Here is a 21,438-nt window from a genome sequence, read left to right on the forward strand (position 1 = left end):
ATGGGGTGACAATCAGAACTCTGAGTCACAGTGGCTTAATCTGTAAAATGGGACCAATACTACCTCCTTCACCAGGTTGTTGTGAGGAATAAAAGGGCTACCATATGTCAAGTGCCTGACTGACAGCAGTATTTCACTGCACGCTAATTCTGGGGCTTCTCTAGCCATGAAAGGACAGGGGCTCAGTGAAGGCCTAAAGACAAAGGAAGCAGTGACCAGGGAAAGGTCTGTCCCTTCTCGGGGGATGGGAGTAGGCATGTTCAGTTTGGGGAGGATACTAACAAGTCCATTTGGCCAGAGTCAAAGCTACCATCTCCAATCAGCCTTATCAGGAATACTGGTAAAGTTACCATTCTGACGTCCATCTGTCTCTCTTGTGTCTTCTCAGTTCATCCTGAGCTTGGGAAGGCAGAAAGAGATATTACCTATTGACCTCTTAAGCTCCCAACATTACTGATCCAGCTCCCTCTCCCTCCCCATCCTTCCCCTCCTCTCTCCCGACCATCCCATCCACTCAGCAAGTATTCAAAGCCTACTTTAGGCCAGCACTGTGGTCCCAAAGATGAGTAAGACTTGATCTCTTCTCTGGAGGAACTCAGTTTAGTGGGGAAGGTCGACTCATAATTATAAGCCACAGGTTAAGCCAAGGTATAAACTAAGTGCTTGGGGTTTAGAGCTCATGACCTATTCTGGAACCTGAGAAGAACCCTGTCCACCCCGCACCCCCCATCACCAACTAGGATACAGCCCCGTGGCAGGCTCTTTCTCAGGTGACTGGGAGGTGGAGGAGCTGTTTCTGACCACAGGGAGAGATGAAAGGAGGGAAGAAGCGAGCCAGCACAGGCCTATGGGTTCTGGTTTCTGAAACCTTGAGTAAGCCTCTCAGGGCCTCAGCCTGCCATCTGTAAAGCAAGAAGGCTGGGCTGAGGCCTCCAGGTCCCATCTAGCATTCATGTAGTCTATCACTTTTTGACATTACAGGTTTGTGCTTGAAGACTCCTTCCTGGAAATTCCCCAGTCAGGATCTCTAGGACCTTTGCTCCCCTCAATAGAAGGATGGGGGTTCCCTGACCTGGAAAGGTTCTGGGTCCTAGGCTCTCCAGCACGGCTCAAAGAAATCCCCAGGAAGTCACAGAAACCTGTGATGGGTAATCAACACCAGGACAGGTGAGTGGGAAGGTCACAGCCAGGGACCCAAGGTCTGGCCTACCCCTCCCTAAGAGCAGACCTGGTGGAGGGGCTGGCGAGGCATGGTGGGGTGCAGTGAGAACCAGGGCAACAGGCACCGGAGGACCGCTCCCAAGAGAAGGGGTACTTTGGGACTGTCATGTTCTCTGCCCACAAACCTGCCAGCTCTTCTTTCCCCCTTCCCCCTAATGGCTGCTAAAATCTAGATTCGTTGGGCATCAACACCAGAATGAGCTCTCAGCCCTCATCTCAGAAATCCCTTGTCCCCATTTGTCCTCCAATCTCTAGTCTCAGCAAAAGGTTCCCTCCTCTCCTCCAAAGCCATGCCCTTGTTCTCCACCAGGCTTCTACTTCCAGAGGGGTTTAATAATCATTAATTCCTAAAATTTTTGGTAAGTTTCCTACTCCATCAAGTGCTTTGCCTTTAGTAGGAATCCTTCCCATGCTGCAACCCCGGATCTTTTTCCTGTGCTGAAAAAAACCTTTTTACCCTGTTCTCCTAACTCCTGTTCAATTTTTCTCCATTTCTTCTCTGCTAGGTACCTCCCAAGGTACCACAGCTGCTGCCATACCCTGCCTTCTTAACCTTTTGCAATCTGCATTCTCTCAAAAATCTTGTTCCTGGAATAAAGCCCTTAAGCATCATCTACTTACCCTACTCTCTGTAGCATGCAACATTAAGAGCTTCCTCCTTCTGGAAGCTCTCCTCTCCCCTGGCTTCTATTCCAGATTCTACCTCCTATGCTGGTTCCTGCTCTTTCCCACCCCTGCTGCAAAAGCTATGTCCCACACCTACCCCAGTCCTTGGTTTATCCTTTACAAATTCAGCTCTAAGAACTCATTCAGTTTCATGACCTCAAGTGTCCTTCTATAACCAAGACAAGGCCAAAGTCCTTAGCCTGTCAGTCCTAATCATCCCCTGAGGTCCAGTCCTGTCCTATGCCCTTGCCCTCTCTTGGGCATCTTTAACCAGACGGGTTCCCCATATACAGATACAACCAATGTGCACCAGAAGCAATGGGGTAGGGGGCTCAGAAGACACATCTCTGTTCAGCTTTGCTACAGGGTCACCTTCTGCCAGTAAGTGGTTTCTTCTCAGTGGACCTGTTTTCCTGTTGCATGACGGAGGCAATAATCCCTGCCTATCTATCTCATAGGAGAATGTAATTAGCATTACCTAGAAAGCACAATACAAAGAGGATTCCTCAAGTTCCCCTCTTCTGTCAGACATCACCATCTTCCGGCTCCCAAGAGAGCTCCCCAGTTCTCCCTTTCTTCAAGTTCCACATGCAGTGAGGCATCATGTCCCGATGATTTTTCTTCTCTGGGATTTGAACTTGTCTTTGAATTTTTACAATCACCCCCAAACCCTCAAGTCCAACTGGCTGGAATCCCCCACTGAAGGAGTCAATCCGTCCTGCACACAATGGGGCATCTTCAGCCTCATCAGGTCGCTGTGTCTCCCTGCCGCCTGACACGGCTACCCCGCCTTTGGGGCCCCACCTGGATCTTGGCAACTTTTTCTTCCTTTAGCAAATGACTCAGCTGGTCCACTTGAGTCTGAAAAGACTCCTGTTCTATGCCTGCCCCTGGGCACCTCCTCACCTCCCATTTTTCTCTCCACCCACCTAAACCTTGCCCATCCTTTACATCCTGACTCCCTTTAAGGCTTTTCTGGATTTCAGAAAACCCTTGTTCTGATTTTTTCTGTTAGTATGTATATGTGTCCACACAAGTCCACGTGGCTGGAATATTCCTTTATGTCTCCTTTTACTTTTTAAGCTGACCCTCTCCCACCTGGCTTTCTCTTCTAGAACTAAAAACACTGGACTCGTTGTCAGAACCACCCAAGTCTGCATGCAAATGTGGGCCTCCCTGAGCTTAGTTTCCTCCAGCAGAAGCATGAGGTTACTAACACTTGCCTCAAAGAATTGTCATTGAGGATTAAATGAAATAACAAGTGAAAATACCAAGTAGTGTCTGACACACAACAGAGACACAAAAAAATATTGGCTAAATTGTAGCCTGGACTTTAATCTCAGCTTGATATAAAATACAGCATTTATGATTTTTACAATTTTAGGGAAAACCAAAATCTTAGGGGTACTATTCACTTCATTGTTCAGTGTTTCTCATTTAAAACCCCTATAATAAAGTCTTCTCTGAAGAGTAAGGAAAAGATTTGTTTCTTCTGATGAATAAGTATACTTCCTTTAATGTGACAATGGGAACTGCATAACCTTAAGCTTTCCCATTTCTGCCTCTGGATGCCAGGAACCTCAGAACAAGGCTTTATACTTAATTGCAGACTTCCTCGCTGACCTGCAGGAGGCAGTGTGGGATGGGTAGAGAATAAGGGGTTGGAAGGTCCTGTCCCCTTCTTGTGCTGGTTAACCCTCCAGGCCTCTCTGAGCCTTAGTCATCTCACTTGTGTAAAGGATGTAAAAATAATGAAGAGAACACTAATTTTACACGATTGCTATGAGATAACACATTAAAACTTTATAAATTACCAAAAAGGTCATAATGAAAGTTGGTTACTAATAGCCTAGGTTTTCTAACATGAGTATTTTCCCTCTCTTCCCTCTCAATCCTTGTATATCTTTTAAACTTTGTTTTGCAGTTTTATTACAACTGTGTCTCTTAATTTGCTGTGATCCTTTCTGGGAATATACGTGTAAATAAATGACAAAATTACTCCTAGAGAGCAGTCTCCCTGAGAGCAAGAAATCATATCCTTCATTTTGTTTTGTATAAAAACAACTTACAATAGAAAAACATTTAGCTACAGAAACAATGTTTGGCTTTCATTCTGTGCAAAGGTAAAAGGAGGTACTTTGTACTGATTTGTTAAAATAACTATAGGTTAACAATGTTGCTCATGTGAAACCTTGATAAGATTGTATATTAATGATAACTTTATAAAAAAAAACAAACTATAGGTTAGACTGAGAGAATGGTCCAGAAAGGGGCATTTTTGTGGGGCTTGTACTGATAATGACTGATGATTCATTCATTCCTTCTTTTATGTAGCAAAGCTTAGACTGATGCCTACTATGAGCTAGGCACTGTACTGGGCACTGGGGAAAAAAAGATGACCGACCCAAACACGGCGCCCACTTTCAAGGAGCTCCCAATGCAGAATGCAGGGTTATGTGAAGATAGTTTCAACAGAGTCTGTTACCTGGGGTGGACAGGAGAGGGAAGGACTTGAGGCCATGTGAGATTTCTTTAGTCAGAAGCGGGAGGGAAGGGATTCCAAGCAAAGGAAACACACAGGGCGATCTCTTCAGGTAAGCCCAAGTGCTTCAGTTTGCTCAGAGAAGAAATCGCTTAGAAACCCACAAAGACAAGTACAGGTCAAACTAAGAAGAACCTTGCAGCCTCTGAGGAGCCTAGATTTTATCTTGAAGGGGAAGGTGTCATATAGTCAGAGAAAGACGCCTTGAGGGCTTTAGGGCATCACAGACATGATAGATCTGATTTGACTCTTTGAAATGCGGCTCTGTATCACAAGTCGCAGTGTTTGATGATTACTCATCTTATGGAGACAGGACTTGGTTGTGCAGGCAGGGAGCATCTTCTGCTGGATGTATTCATAAAGGGCCTGTATGAACATAGGCCAACTGGGATGTTGAGAAGGGGAGTCAGCTCTCGAACAGGGCTGGATAAATAACCTCCAAAGTTCTTTCCAAATCTGAGATTCCATGACTCTAAAGAAACTCCAGTAGCTAAACTGGTGCTGTGGGCTGGGATCTGTGGCTGGGGAGCTGCCCTGGGCAGCAAATGGGTTAAGGCTTAAATAACTTTTATATATGAATTAATGTGTAGAGTTGGGAGCCAAAATCTGTTCCATTAATTTTTCCATCCATTCTAGGAGCAGTTAGGTACACACAGTAAAGTTTATTTTGGTGCATGGTATACTTCACTCCATTAAAAATAAATTAATCAGCAAATTCCTGCCTGGCTCAGCTCTGGTTTATGTAAATAGTGCCCAGCTGTAATGAGTTACAAGGTGTTATTATCTCACACACACAGAGGAGGCTTCACTCTAGAGTTCCACTTGCAACAAAAGCATCTTAAATAAACTCAGAGAAGGGGGTTTGATTTGTAATGTTTTCACAGAACTGGGATATACCTCACCCATATAGGGTTTCTTTATATGACTCATTTTATAGCAAGTTAAATGAAGGAAGTTTGATGTGGGGGAGGGAGGAGCAATGTGGCTCCCCGCCCCCTTTCTTCAATTCAAAGAAAATCCCCCAAGAGATGACCCATACTAAGAGGGAGGAGGGGACTGGTCCTCAAGTGCTCAGACCAAGGTGGCTCTGCAGCACATGCTCCAGAAGCTGGGGAGGGGGCAGAAAACAGCATGGAGCTGGGTCCTGGGATGGTACAACTGAGCCAAGAAGAATGTTCTCTTCTTCTCCCCAGTATCTCATATTAGGGAAGCCAAGAAAGGAAAGACAGCATGTTTCTCATCCAATTCAACTCGGCGGGAGGTAGGGAGCGATGACAAAGGGACCTTTGTCCTTGAGGCCTCTTTCTAAATGGCTCAGGATGTGATAAAGCCCTTGCCCGGCAGAGGCCTCCTGGGTCTCAGAGGATGGGGCCTGGCGGGCTGTGCAGGCAGCAGCTGACCCTCTCCCCTTCGCTGTCTCTAATTCAGCTAGGCGATACTCAGCTTATGGCATCTGCCATCTCGGAAAGTTTCTAAAGACCCTGGAATAAATAAGATCCACGGCGGAGATAAATCTCTATTTCTTTTAATGCCTAACTCAACCCCACAGCTCAAACCCAGAGGACAGAGCATGGTCACTCCTCCTAACTCAGCAGCCCTTGGTGGGGGTGTCCCCTTTCTAACCTACCCCCATCCCTCTTGTGGCCTTTGGGAAACTCTGTCAATCATATGGTCGCTGGAGGGAACTTGGGGAGTACAAGCTGGGGAGATCCTGCTCAGGGCTTCTCTTGAGGGAGACATTACCTCCAAAGATACAAGGACCGTACCCCACCATATCAGACTCCTGCACATACTAAGAGGAAAATCAACACAATGGGGCCAAGTATTTGACAGAAGCTGTTCAAAGGTCAGTTCAGGCCACTTTCTGCAGGGTCCTGGGCCAAACAGGCACCTCTCTCCTGGCAATTCCTCAAAGCCAGCTGGCCAGCTGTTCAGAAGGCCCAGCCCATCAAAGACCCTCGTCGTTGTAAGTTGGGGAATGGGGCTTCAGGACGCTCTGAGGATTCTTCTCCACTAGAGGGCGCCAGCTCACCTCCCCTGTCAGAAGCAGATCTTCACCATTCATGGAGTCCAGGTACTGCATCTGCAACAGGGAGAGAGGGAGACAGGAAAGCGACAAGGGCAGGACAGATGTGAGGTGGCATAAGGAGCCAGCCTCCCAAAGGAGAGGGAGGGGAGGGTGCATACGGGGGCTTCTGACCACCCCAGCTCCCAATCTAGGGGTTCTCTGATCTCCCAGATGATTTCATTAAAGGGAGTAAAGGAGTTGGGAGAAACAAATCACAGGGGATGCTCCTTTGGGAAGGCTTTAGGGAATTCCCCATCACATGTCTGAATGGACAGAGAGACGAGCCGTGACTTTCTGGACTGCAAGAACTTTCTAGGGAGGATATATCGGGAGACATGTCCTTGGTGGGGCCGGGTTGGGGGGGATGTCTGTCCTTTCAGGGTAGCAATGTTAAGGTGGGCCAGTTTCCTTCTCTGAGATTTAAGTTCCCCTGTCTGAGAGAGGAGATAACATGTACCCCACAGGACTCATGAAAAGATTAAATAATGTAACATAAGGGCATGTACACTGCTAGTCACTGGAACTCTTTAATAGGTATGCCTCTACTGTCCTCTAGTGGGCCCTGAGCCCCTGGTCAGTAGGCCCCAACTCCAGTCGGTGGGCCCCAACTTCAGCCCTCTAGGTTGGTTACTGACAGCGTGTAGAGAGGGGACGCCCTGACAGAGAACAGGAGCAGCTGCGGGGCAGGGGTGGTTGGGCAGTTCTGACTTAATGATTGGTCAGGTGTCAGGAGATAAAGGTGGTCTCTGGGAGCATTCCCCAGGCTGCTGCTGGTAAGGAGAGCAGCACAATGGGAAACTCTCAGGTGAGAGGCAATTCCAGGATGAGAGCTGGATCACAGCAGGAGTCAGTCCTGCATCCAGAAAGGCGAGGCGCCATTTTGGGGTGAGAAGCACTTATGGGGGAAAGTGGAGGGGCAAGAGTCTAGAGGCCTCATTTTAGGCCTTGGATTGTCTCCGTCTTCCAAGAACTCCTTCATTTCTGCTGCTTCGTATTCAGGTAACCGAGCCTTCCCCTCACCGCCTCTCACACAGACCTCAGGTCAGGATTTCCCATGTCCTGCTGTCTTTCAGTGCAAGGTCAACTGATCCATTATCCTCTAAATCCACTCCTCTTTCCAACAGTCCATTTCTCTTTCTATTGGCAGTACTTTGCCCATTTCCTGGGTTGAACATCTCAACATCATCTCTGACTGGGTTTTGGGCTGTCTACCAGACCAAGCGCTGTCATGGCGAGGACTAGAGTCTGCTCAAGATGCAGCTTCCTGGTCTTCCCTGATCCGTTCTGTCAGACTTCTCCCCTTTCTTTGGCCTTCCGTAGCACTTTGTTCCTACCCGTATCACATCACACACTGACTCATTCCAGGGTTAGCCCTGGGCCTGTCTCCCTCACCAAACCATGAACTGGCTCCTTAAGGGCAGGACTGGGTCTTACTAATCTCTGCTCTCTCAACAGTGTACCAGAAGGTGCTCAGAAGTTTTGCTGACAGAACTGGGTGCCCATCAAAGCTGCTTCCCTAAGAGCCCTAGCACTATTTTCCTATTGCCTGCCTCTCACTGGAGCAATATGGGACTTCTTACAGGGGGACTGGTGCGGCAGCCTCTTCCTTTAGGGACCCCAGAGAGGTCACCAGCTGTACCCCTCGTCATGGCCCCTGGCACAAACCCACCAAAACAGATGGAAAAGTTGGGCTGGTCTCTCAGAGAATATGGCATTTGCTTTGCCAACTGCTACTCCTGTCTGAGGGCGAGTCCAGTCAACAGTGTGAGCCTTAGAATTCTCCATGGGTGGGGCCCTCTGGCTGCAGTGCCTTCTCTGGCTCAGGCAGATTTGAAGAATGGTCAAACAGAAGTCCTGACTTCTGGGGTTCTCTACCCTCTAGGTCTGAAGAGAACCAGTATGTGGTTTTTCCAGTAATCAACAAGCTGGTCTTGCTGGCCCTGTCTTCTCAAAAGCCAGGGCCTGGCCTTCCCTTTCTTGACTGTTGGAGGCTTGAAGGCCATAGACACAGGTGAGTAAGAGAATAACTGTGAAGTGAGGCCCCTTAGGCTCCAGAGGTCACGCCCATGAAGCAGCGGTGTGCAGCCTGAGCTGATGAGCTGCCCAGAGCAGCTATAAGGCCTCTAGTGGCTACGTGAATCAGCTTGGGGTTCTAGGCCAGCTATGCAGGCTGACTCACTGGGAGACCCTGGAAAAGCCTCCATGTTCTTCCCTGTCACTCAGGTCACTCATCTATAAAGCATGGGTTTCCCTTCAATACAGGATCAGAAGGCAGAGATCAAGAAGTGAATTCTCCATGGGCTTGAGGAAAACTATGTAGTTAAGCAGTCCACACTACAAAGGTATCTCTTGGAAGCTTTGGTATCAGAGAGCCTTGGGGAGCCAAAGGGGTGAGGAATGAAATGGGGTGTGGGGGGACCCTGCTTGACTGTGGATAGTATCTGGTGGAAAAGGTGTGAGGAATACCTGTGGAATGCTGCCTGGAGTCCTGTCCTGCTAGAAATCAGGAGAGGATAACATGAATCCTGGGGCTCAAAGTGGGTACAGAAGGGGGGCTAGAGTGAGTAGCTGCACTGAATCCCATGCCAATATCTGTCAGGACTATGGGTACCCAGGATCCAGCACTGCACCTGGCACACAGTAGGCAATGAAATGTGAGTGATGAATGACTAAAAGCTTATGGAAGCAGACTACTCAGTGCCTTTTCTTCTTCTGTTCTCATTCCCTGGCCTCTGACCTGTTGCGTGGTTAGATACACAGAAGGTTATCCATCCATGCCTGTGGCTGACATGATTTGATCAGAATTCCATCAGACTGGCCTCTGGGAACTTAACCTCTCACGATCCTCTGAAATCCAGCATCCACAGACCTCAGGAAGGACCTGCTTTCCATGAGACTCTGGAGAGGAGGGGCTGCTCACCTGTTTCCTCACATACTCCACCAACAACTCAAGCTGTCGAGGGTCTTCACACTCATGGTTGAAGAAGGTTCTCCAGAGGGCAGCAGCCAGACCATGATCATCTGAAAGGATCCCCTAGAACACAAAGTACAACTCCTGGGATGTTCTTCCCAGGAGTATGGCAGAGCTGTGATACAAAATCTGGGGATGCTGTGAACATGCTAGCAACTACAGAATCAGTTCAGAAGGACTTTACAGATACTAGAAGAAAGAAATGGGGCAGCTACATGGTAGAATTGAGAAGAACGTGTATCCTGTTGCTTTTGGATGTAGAGTTCTGTAGATGTCTATTAGGTCCATCTGTTCTAGTGTGTTGTTCAGTGCCTCTGTGTCCTTACTTATTTTCTGTCTGGTGGATCTGTCCTTTGGAGTGAGTGGTGTGTTGAAGTCTCCTAGAATGAATGCATTGCATTCTATTTCCTCCTTTAGTTCTGTTTATATTTGTTTCAGGTATGTTGGTGCTCCTGTATTGGGTGCATATATATTTATAATGGTTATATCCTCTTGATGGACTGAGCCCTTTATCATTATGTAATGTCCTTCTTTGTCTTTTGTTACTTTCTTTATTTTGAAGTCTGTTTTGTCTGATACCAGAATTGCAACACCTGCTTTCTTCTCTCTGTTGTTTGCTTGAAATATCTTTTTCCATCCCTTGACTTTAAGTCTGTGCGCGTCTTTGGGTTTGAGGTGAGTCTCTTGTAAGCAGCATATGGATGGATCTTGCTTTTTTATCCATTCTATTACTCTGTGTCTTTTGATTGGTGCATTCAGTCCATTTACATTTAGGGTGATTATTGAAAGGTATGAATTTATTGCCATTGCAGGCTTTAAGTCTGTGGTTACCAAAGGTTTAGGGTTAGCTTCTTTACTCTCTTACTGTCTAACTTAACTCGCTTGTTGAGCTATTATAAACACAATCTGATGATTCTTTATTTCTCTCCCTTCTTATTCCTCCTCCTCCCTTCTTCATATGTTGGGTGTTTTGTTGTGTGCTCTTTTTAGGAGTGCTCCCATCTAGAGCAGTCCCTGTAGGATGCCCTGTAGAGGTGGTTTGTGGGAGGCAAATTCCCTCAACTTTTGCTTGTCTGGGAATTGTTTAATCCCTCCTTCATATTTAAATGATATTCGTGCTGGATACAGTAGTCTTGGTTCGAGGCCCTTCTGTTTCATTGCATTAAGTATATCATGCCATTCTCTTCTGGCCTGTAGGGTTTCTGTTGAGAAGCCTGATGATAGCCTGATGGGTTTTCCTTTGTAGGTAACCTTTTTTTTCTCTCTGGCTGCTTGTAATACTTTGTCCTTGTCTTTGATCTTTGCCATTTTAATTATTATGTGTCTTGGTGTTGCCCTCCTTGGATCCCTTGTCATGGGAGTTCTGTGTACCTCTGTGGTCTGAGAGGCCATTTCTTCCCCTAGTTTGGGGAAATTTTCAGCAATTATTTCTTCAAAGACATTTTCTATCCCCTTTTCTCTCTCTACTTCTTCTGGAATGCCTATGATTCTTATATTATTTCTTTTATATTGATCACTCAGCTCTCTTAAAATTCTTTCATTCCTGGAGATCCTTTTATCTCTCTCTGCATCAGCTTCTCTGCGTTCCTGTTCTCTGTTTTCTAGTCCATTAATGGTCTCTTGCATCTCGTCCATTCTGTTTTGAAGTCCTTCCAGAGCTTGTTTTATTTCTGAATTCTCCTTCCTTAGTTCTTGCATATTTCTCTGCAAGTCCATCAGCATGGTTATGACTTTTGTTTTGAATTCTTTTTCAGGTAGACTGGCTAAATCTATCTCCCCAGATTCCTTCTCAGGGGAAGATGTAGCAGATGCCGAAGCTGTCTGGGTTAGTCTTGTCTGGATCATATTTTTTTGCCTTTTCATGTTGACAGGTGCTATTGACTGTCAGCTGGGAGGGCCAAAATTTTCACTTACTACTGGCCTTTCTTTACTGGGGCAACTGCGACCCCTAGTGGCTTGTGTTGGGTAATTGCGTGTAGAGTGGGTCTTTGTGTCTTGCCTGGCCGGGAGGGAGAAATTTCCCTTTCTGTGGGCGGAATTTGTCTCAGGCTGCTTCTCTGCTTTCGCAGCGCCCGGTGGGGTGATGGATGGGGGGGCTGCTTGACTGTTTGCCTCCGTGAGGGGTCTCAGAGCTGTTGCCCAGGGGGTTAGTGCACCCGGTTTTCCCTGTAATTTCCAGCTGCTGTACTGTGACCTGGGTTTTTTCCGTCAAGCTGTTAAGTCCCTGTCCCTTTAAGACTTTCAAAAAGCCCCCGCTTTTCTTTGTCACAGGGGCATCAGCTTCAGCACCCGCTCAGAGGTCTTACTCCCTGTTCTCCCAGTATCCAGGGCCCCCTGGGCATATACTGTGTCTGCGCTCTGGCCCGGATGGCTGGGGCTGGGTGTTCCGCAGTCCTGGGCTCCGTCTCCCCCGCTCTGCCTATTGTTCTCCCGCCGGGAGCTGGGGGGAGGGGCGCTCGGGTCCCGCAGGGCCGGGGCTTGTATCTTACCCCTTTCACCAGTCGCTGGGTTCTCGCTGGTGTAGCTGCAGTCTGGCCACTGTCCTGCGTCTTCTGGTCTCTCTTTTAGGGCTAGTTGTGTTTGTTGTATTTTCAAAAGTATATATGTTTTTGGGAGGAGATTCCCACTGTCCTACTCACGCCGCCATGTTGGCTCCGCCTCTACATGGTAGAATTGGAAGGGGTTTTCAGAGAGCATGTGGTCCACCCCCTCATTTTATGTAGAGAAGGAAAGAACATGAGATCTGAAGGACCAAGTGACTGGCTACGGTTGAAGAGATGGGGTTTGTGTCTGGCTGACCCTCCTAGGCCACAGCAACCTCTCTCGACCATAGTGCTTCCGGCCCATGCAATGCCCGAGGGGCCAGGACGAAAAACAGTAGCAGCAGTGGTTCCACTGCCATCACAGGGGATGGGCTTGGAGTATTGTTAGCATACATTTTTTTCCCTCAGGATCAGAGTTGGCATCTTCTCTCCTCATCCAAGGGCACACTTCTGCAAGACAGCTGGCTCTGGGGAAGGGAACTAGGCACCTTGGCCTCACTGTCACCCAGCTCTGGACTGGCCACAACTGGCCCAACCTCCCTAAGTAGAGGTACAGGTTGTTTGGCGGGACTGTCATGGGCCACAGAATAAATGCTCAGAAAACACGTGTGTGTATGTGTGTGTGTTTGCACTTAATGCCACCTGTCCCAGAGAGCTCTGCTGGGAAGCCCAAATATCCAAGGCTAATCAGCAGCTGCGCCATGGACTCAGGGCCATTTTCTAGCTTGGACCTCTCTGGACCTCTCTAAGGGAAAGAGTGAGGGAGGGGTCTTGCTTCCTGGTGAGGGTGACTAAATGGAAAGGCTCTGAGAAGAAAGGGAAGGCCCTTGTCCAGGTGCCAAGGTAGTGTGTGGAGCCAGACAAAGTACTGACTGGGACTTAGAAACCAGAAGTCCAGATCACATCCTAGCTCTGCCAATATGGTCAGAGATGGGGATTCACTAAATCTGAATCTCAACTTCCTCGTCTATTAAACAGAAATGAAAATGCTTGCCCTTCTTAATAGCGTCTTTGAATTATAAGAGAATGTAAAGGTGTTTTGTTAAGAATAATATGCGAGATACAAAGATTAGGGGCTTGCTCTGGCAGGCAGCTGTGGATATAGTTGAAGAAACTGCGGGACAGACTACCTGAGTTCAAACGGCAGCTCTGCTACTTAAAAACTGTGTGGCCTTTGGAGAGTCACTAGCCCTTCCTGAACCTCAGTTTCTCATGAGCTAAAAAAGCATAATAATACCTATTCTACAGAGTTGTTGTGAGGAGTAAGAGAGAGTGGTCATGAAAGGCTCCCTCAGTGGTAAACCACTACACAGAGACCCAGGATCATTTAATTGATTTGTTGTGGGCTGACCTCTGGGTCATCACGGTACACGAGGTCTGGCATCGGGCCTGTCAGGAAGATCCATGTCAGTATGGGGGGCTGACAGTTTGGTGGAAAAGCATTTCACCTGTTCCAAATGCCCCTTGCTAAACACACACCTATAATCCCATAGCTAAGGAGACGGTCCTGGCACAATGGCTGAGTCAGGAAAACCAGCTTCTTCTGGCAGGTGGAGACAGGAGCCAAGGACAAGCTCAGACACATCGCCGTTCTCCAAGCTATTTGCTAACACAACAGCCTGGCTGTGTCTGAGGTGCCCTGGGCACATGTCGGAGTGCTGCTGGCAGTGATCCATGTGTGCTACATGGGAAGGAACAGGAGTGGGAGTGGGTGTTATGAGGACTTGGAGAATGAACACAGAGCACAGGGCAGCAAAAGCCCTGGGAGCCACGGCCTGCTGCAAACAGGCAGCTTCAGTGATGCGTGAGATGGCTGGGAAGAGGCAAGCCCATAATCGGTCAGAAGGAAAAGGATGACTCACGATTTGGATTAACAGTGATAATAACCTGACTATTGCAGACTGAATTTCTTCCCACACTGGCTCCTAATAACTATATATGCTAAGAAGAACAGATATTATCATCCCCATTTGAAAGATAAGTAGACTGAGGCTTAGAGGTAATCTAGTTAATTGGTGGTAGAATTAAGACCAGAAAGTACTGGTGAGGTCAAGAGGTGGTGCTTGACTGGCTCTAGATAGAATGTGGTGCCTGACACAAAGCAGAGTGCACTGAAAATGGTTGGGTAAATCAATGAACCCAACTTCAGGCTTTTCTCTACCGCTGCTTGTAAGGCAATGAAAACAAATGGGAGGCTGGTCTGAGAGAGGAAGCAGGAAAGGAAAAAGGGTGCCAGGGAGCCAAATACTAGTTTGCATAGCAATTTTCCCACAGTCTACTAGGGTTCCTACTTGTTTTCCCTCCCACTACAAAAAAAAAAAAAATTATCCTTCAGGAAATGAAAACACCCAGGTCCAGAGTAACTGAGAGGAAGCCAAAGGGACTATCCAGGCTCTAGAGGGCCCTGGTTATGGTTCAGAGTCTCACTCAGTGAAAATTGACCTGACACCACTACATGCTCAGCAAGATGCTAAGAACATAGGATCACAGCAAAATGGACTCAGCCAGCAGAAAGTTTGCAGTCTAATTGAAAGGACAAAGCTAGTACACATCAAACAGCAGCAGATAATTAAGTCCTGGAGAGAGAACGATGCTAATCTGCAAAGGGGCTCCAAGGAACACTCTTAACATGGCTGACTCCTCACTCTTCAGTCTTAGCTTCTACGACAACTCCCCAGAGACCTTCCCAGTTCACACCAAGTACACTGCCCCCTCTATTCTCTATCACTGCACTCTGTTTGTAATTATATATTTTGCTTGTTCAGTTGCTTACTGCCTTTGTCCCCATTAGAAAGTAAGCTCCAGTGGGGTAGACCAGACCATGTTTGTTTTATTCACCAATATATTTCCAGTGCCTCGCACATGGTGGGCAATTAATAAATACCTGTTAAATGGATGAATGGATAGATGTTGAAATTCAGAGTAAAATGCACAGGTTTAGGGAACTCAAGGAAAGCTTTGTGGAAAAGGGGACCTTTAAGAATAGAGAATATTTGGAGAGCTACAAGGCATTCTAAGCATTAGAGAATAATATTATTTCACTACATGTTTAGAGGGAGTGTCTACAAGGTTCTAGGCACTGAATCAGGCCCTCAGGTCAAAAGCTGCTAGACTCAGCTACTGCCCTCCACACCTAGTTGTCCAGCAGAGCTTCATTCAGGTAGAGCATGTCTGTGGAGCAGTGAGGTGAATGGCCTCCCTTGGAAAGAAGGCTACATACAGGAGGGTAATGGAAGTTAAATGTGGACAGGACATGTCACAATGGGGACAGTTCCCAGAAGGCCTGGACATTCCATGGAGGAATATGGACCTAATGTAGTAGAAAACAGGAATGTTCCATAAGTGCCCACCACCCAGGGTAGGGGCACAGTTCAAGCAAGATTCTAGGAAAAGTGCCATAGAATAGCACTGTCCAGTCCTGTGACGATGGAATGTTCTACAGCTGCACTGTCCAAAACAGGAGCCACTAGTCACATAAAGTTACCAAGCACCTGAAATATAACTAGCATGACTGAGGAACTGAAGTAGATCTAATTGTTCTGATATGCAAGGATGGCCAAGATACCTTGTTGAGTACCAAAAAGGAGTTGCAGAATAGTGTAACTACCATTTGCATAAATAAATAAATATATAGATTTTTGTGTATGCACAGATTACATCTATAAGGACACCCAATAAAGTATTCAACTATTGAAGTTTTTCTCCAGGGCAGGGAATTAGGCAGGAGAGGAATGAGGCCTTCTATTTTTCTAATTCAACCACTTATGCATAGTTTTATGAGTTTTTAAAATGAGGATCTATTGCTTTTGTAATTAAAGCCAAATAAGCATGTGATTCGTCTGGCAGACCATGCATGCTGTTTATGAGCAGAGGTCTTCTCTCTAGAGGCACCTGGGGCTGAGACAGTGACTGATTTACATTTGTCCCTCCACAGGCACTCAATAAATGCTGACTTAACTGAATGACTTGACTATATTACACAGTGCTCTCTTCCCAAGCATTAGGCAAACTCCTGGGCATAATCAATCACGCTGCTGAGCCAATGAAGCTAAGGAAATAAATAAAATACTAAGTTGTAATGGTGGATAGTGATAATGGTCCCTGAAGCTTTCCTCAGAGGCTCTCAACAAAACCTTTGTTGGGGGAAGTCACTGTTCCAACTGTAAGTCCAGTCACTGTAAGGCTGGGCAAGTGATCTTACCTCATCATATCCCAAGATAGCTGCATAGAAATTATTTGTCATAAACATCATGTTCTTCTTCAGGATATAGGAGTTAACCTACAGAAACAAAATGGCAAAAACAAAAGTATGAAAGAAAGGAAAAAACCAGAAAGTATGATTTTTAGTTCTTAACTGTCAGAGACTCTTAGTAGAACAAAAAGAGAGCATCTCTAACAGGTCAAACCATCAGTCTACAGCCATTTCCCTGATCTGTCAGGATCCTTACCAATTTGACAGCTTCTTTTAGGTTCTGATACCAAATTACACAAAGTGGTAACTCAGTTTAATGAACGAGCTCCAACTATATGCCAGGCTTTGTGCTAAATCCTACGAACACAAAGTATGCAATCTAGTATGGGAAAATAGACATGTAAAAAATAATTATACAGGAATGTGTTGCCTCAAATTCTATTCCAAAAGTGGTGAGCAATAAACGAATTTTAGCACAAATCATCTCTGCCTGGGGAGGCTGGGGAGGAGTTCTCTAGGACCTCAGAGTGGGAGGTGTCTGACAAGAGAGGGAAGGGAGAAGACATTCTAGATAGAGGAAACAAGCGTGCAAAGGTACAGAGGCCAGAATGAAAGTGTTTGGGAATGCCAGGGAGGGTGAATGGGAGGGACACTGTAAGGTATGTTGGGATGGGTTAGGAAATGTCTTAAGGGCTACTCAAAGGAACTTGTTGTGGTGAAAGGACAGAAGAAGGAAGTTGTTAGAGGTGGGAAGAGGAGGGAAAGAGGCAGGACTATAGGTGAGATGCCAAGGAGAAAGGAGAGGAGAATAAGATGGGCTGAAGAAGTAAGACTGTTAATGTTAAGAAACTGTTTCAGAAATGCAATTCCAGCAAGACTATTGAGACCCTGGTAGAACTGTGCACAGAGAATGACCAGGTGGGCCTTCAGAGCCTAGAATGTGGTTCACTGAATGTCTTCAATAGGGTAAAACTCTGACCTCCAGGAATATTCATGTTTCATTCCTCTCTGGGATCCCAGCAGAAAGCCTGGTGTAATGTGTAATACATACTAAGGATTTGCTGAATATTTAAACTGACAGGTTTTAGAAACAACCAAAAGTCATGTGGAATATGTATCAATAGGGAGAATAAGATTTGTGCTTAATAACCATGACCATGACCATGAGCACTGTCATCTCCTCTATTTACTGAGCACCTGTTATGGGCCAGGTACTTTATAGACATCATCTCCTCTGTCACTAGAACACAAGAGAGCTAGGTAGATATGCTATAGTGCACATGTTACAGACAGAGACAGGTGAAGTGATTTGCCCTAGGTCCCACAGCAAATTAGGGATAAAGCTGAGATGAGCATCCAGGTCAGTCTAAATCAAAATCTATATACCTTTTGTTCCATCGGGTTCCTACCTGCAGGAGGGCAACTTTACTTTGGATCATAAACCAAAGACTGTGTGATTTAATCCTGTGATTCATAATCAGTCTCTGAAGAAGGGCAGAAAACAGTAGTGAAGGGGTCTGAGTTTAGTAAAAAAACCTGGGTTCAAGTCATAATACTGTGGTATACATACAATGTGATCTTGGGCAAGTCAAGTAACCTCTCTGAGTCTATTTCCTTGTCTTTAAATGCCCTTCATACTCGGCTGAAGAGCAAAATGAAGTATCATGTATTCATTCATTAATTCCACAATATATGCTGAAAGCCTTGCTAAGCTTTAAAGTGCTCTGCAAATGCAAGGAATTAGGGGTAATACTTTCTGGTTTATTTATATAAAACTAAAACCAGTTCCAATACTTTATAGTCATGGACAATTCTCAAAAAGGAAGAACTGTGAAGCTCAAGACTGGAAAATGTGGGATTGGATGCAGCTGGTGGTGCAATCCATGACCTTTCCCACACCACCTTCAACTCAGGCCAAATTAGCCATCTATCCTTTGTGTTCCCAGAGCTCTCTGTCTGTACTTCTCCTGGGAGCAGAACATGGTTTACAGTTCCTTATGGACCTGTCTCTCTCACTAATCTGTGAGCTACTCAAAGGTCAAAAGGAACTCTGTCTGATTAATCCTGATACCCCCAACACCCAGTCCAGGGCCTGGTCCAGAGCAGGATTTAAGACAGGCATGCTTATGACTAAATCCTTACAATGGCTTGAGTGCCATACATATTGTGTTCTATCCAATAGTGTGTCTGCTTTTTTTGCTGCTGAGTACGATCTACATTTCTGAAAGTTCAGAAATATGTACTGCTTAACTTCTTATTGTACTATCTTCTAGAATGGGCTGAGGTGAAAGGAAGAGTCAAGAAATAAGCCAGAGCTAGAGTTAATTCCTTCCATAACATGAGAATGATACTGCAACCCAGACCTGTTGATGCCCTTTTGGGGCTCTCCCTACTCCCTACGAATTGTTCTCCTAACTGTACAAAAACCAAAGCCATAAACAGACATCATCAGAGATGTCAAACACAAAAGCAGGTGCATCTCTCAGCAGTACACATTCACTGAACCTGCTCATGTGTTGCAACAAACCATTAAGTTTTAGAGCTGGAAGGGATCAATCCCACCTAGCTCAATCCTTTTGAGGAAGTGGTGAACTGAGACCCAAAAAAGGGGAAGGGGCTTGTCCAAGGTCATATATCAAGTTAGTGTCAGAGGCAAGATTAGAACCTGATTTCCAGAGGAGTGCTTTTCCTACCTCACTATCTGCAGGGCATTCCCAGAGATTACCAACACATTACTCTGCAAACCTCAGTTCTTGCTGTCCAGCAAGGTCTATTTACATACAGACAATTTCTCCTCTTCGGATGCACCCAGGAAGAATGGAAAGCAGAAGTGGAATTCCTTATTAGCAAGGTTCCTCTACCTCCTGGTGTTATATTCTAACTCCAGCAAGAGGTAAGCTGCCTCTCCCCCTCACTCCTAGCTGAGGGATGGCAAGCTGCCACGGCTAGGAATGGTTTTCAGATATCATCACCCGGCTGGATTAGATCATGAAAAGGGCCCTTCCTGGAAAAGGGTGGAAGCTCAATCAGTGCAGGCACGTGATCTACAGACAACAGGTGAGGGTAAGTGAGAGCAGCTTCCTGGACTACTGGACTCCACCCCATTGGGTCCTTCTAGCCAGCCTAGGAGCCAAGGGGAGCTGGGTATCCCCTCTGGTGAATCTCTGTTGTGATTTTATGCCAACTTACGCTTTTGTTTGCTAGTGTGCAGGTTCTGTGTCCCCACTGCCAGATCATTCTATGTGGAGCACCCTGCCCACTACACCAATGGATAAACCAGATGAGAAACTCCTCCCAAATAGGGTTGGGCTGTTCTCTTATTAAACTCTTATTATCCTTTCCACAATGCTGTGCTTTTAATAAAAACCTATACATACAGCACCACCACAAGGAAAACGTTCCTTTTATATCAGTTACTCATATTTTCCCATTTATTTAAGCTATTAAAATTCATGCAGATATTTTATAAGCCATCAGGATTTGGTAACTGGTATTACTGAATGTTTAATAATAAACTAAACAGAAGAAATCAGAGGGTTAAATGATGACTGCAATTCCTGTAATGACTTAATTAAATTTTTATTGAGTACATAAACTATGATGTCACTTCTAGCCAACCATAGGTCTGCTTTCCCAGCATGTCACAGGGTGGGAGCACTCAATAGGAGGCTAGGCTAAATGAGCAGTAAGTCTCAGCTGAGATGGGGAGGGGAGCAAGGCTCATGTAACACACTCAATAAATTATCCGTTCATTTTTAAACAAAGTCCATGAGTTATAATATATTTGCCATGCACTTTTTATGACATAATAAAAATGTTACCTTAAGGATTACTTAACACATACTACAAATGTTATAGCAGAGGCAGGCACAAGGGGCAAAGAAAACAAACACGAGTAGGCCAGAGACGGGCCCTGGAGTTCACATCCCGGGGGAATGGCATACTATATTAAAAAGGGAATGCAAGAAACAGGGTGGGATGCCAGAGTTCAGGGTTACTAATCAGCAGATTAATGAATGAGACAACCAACAGGGAACACAAGTAAAGTAATAATGAACCTTGCAAGGCACATGTTTAATTAATGTGATATTCTTGAGGAGAAACATTAGCTTTAAAGAGATGCCAGTTCATTTGAGGCCAGTTCACTGCCCTCCTTCCCCTTTCTGAGGGTTGCTGCTCTTAAAGACATTTATGTGACTGGACTGCTCAACAGAGGAACCAGATTATGTGGAGGCAAGGACTGATGGAAGATGAAGTTTAAACTCCTCTATGATCTCCACAAGGTTCTTTGTCATCTGTCCTAGGTCATCTTTCCTGCCTTACCTCCTCCCACCTCCCCACTTTTATCTCATCCCTCAGGCAGAGTAAACTATGTACAATTTCCACAAACACATCATGCTGTCCTATAGCTCTTAAAGCATAATGCTGCTGGGGAATCTTTCTACCTTCTTCATCCACTGGAATGTCAACTTTCTCATTCTCTAAGACTTAGCTTACAAATGATATCTTCTACAAAGCCTCCTCTCTCTCCAGTCTACAGGTGTCATAAAAGTGATCTGAGTCCAGAAACAGGTCCCATAATTCACTATTTACCATATGCCAAGAACTATGCTAATAGCTTTTATACATATGAGGCCACTTAATCCTTCCCAGTGACTCTATGAGATAGGTGCTGTTACTATCCCCACTTTAGAGAAAGGAAACTGATGTTTGGGAAGGTTTAGGTTATACAGCTAAAAAACAGTGGGTCAAGATTAGAATATAAAGCAGTCCAACTGCAATGCTTATCCACATTGGAACAAACACCATTAATAATGTGGCCATCCCTTCATGTACCCTACACCTCAGGTTTCCTGGAGAGGCAGGGCTAAGAAGTGCTAATACGGTCTTGAGTAACACAACTCAGATTCCCAATTCTAACAGTAACTAGAGATGGACCACCACTGGCCAATCACTAACACATCAGACATCCCTGGTATAGCTAAACCCCACTCCTGGGAAAACTAGGGGAAAGAGGGGTACAATTATTGTGTGGGAGGGGAGAATGGAAGAAGTTTGATATGGACAACATAGCACTGATGAGCACGAAGGTAAGAATAAGGTTTAAGGATAATGGCTTGAGGCAAAGCTGCTAACAGTAGCAGGCTGATAAGAATTTGTTGGAAAGAAAGAATGATAAAGGGTGGCAAACTTGCTGACTGAGCATAAAGAATATATCAAATTCATCATGAGGCT

General features: G+C 45.7%; 1 protein-coding gene across 4 annotated transcripts in view; it reads right to left on the reverse strand.

Annotated features, from left to right (window-relative positions):
• Positions 1 to 5,938: 5,938 nt before the first annotated feature.
• Positions 5,939 to 21,438, reverse strand: part of LOC118920910 (ubiquinol-cytochrome-c reductase complex assembly factor 1) — a 143,483-nt gene continuing 127,983 nt past the window's right edge. For all 4 annotated transcript variants that reach the window (XM_057502939.1, XM_036902466.2, XM_036902465.2 and 1 more), the window contains 3 exons: positions 16,213 to 16,290; positions 9,418 to 9,531; positions 5,939 to 6,512 (listed from right to left, as the gene is read on the reverse strand). In XM_057502939.1, the coding sequence (XP_057358922.1) occupies positions 6,378 to 6,512; positions 9,418 to 9,531; positions 16,213 to 16,290 (327 nt within the window). In that variant the 3' untranslated portion in view covers positions 5,939 to 6,377. The remainder of the gene's footprint in view (positions 6,513 to 9,417; positions 9,532 to 16,212; positions 16,291 to 21,438) is intronic.

This window comes from Manis pentadactyla, chromosome 5 (genome assembly GCF_030020395.1).
Source record: "Manis pentadactyla isolate mManPen7 chromosome 5, mManPen7.hap1, whole genome shotgun sequence".
NCBI lineage: Eukaryota > Metazoa > Chordata > Mammalia > Pholidota > Manidae > Manis > Manis pentadactyla.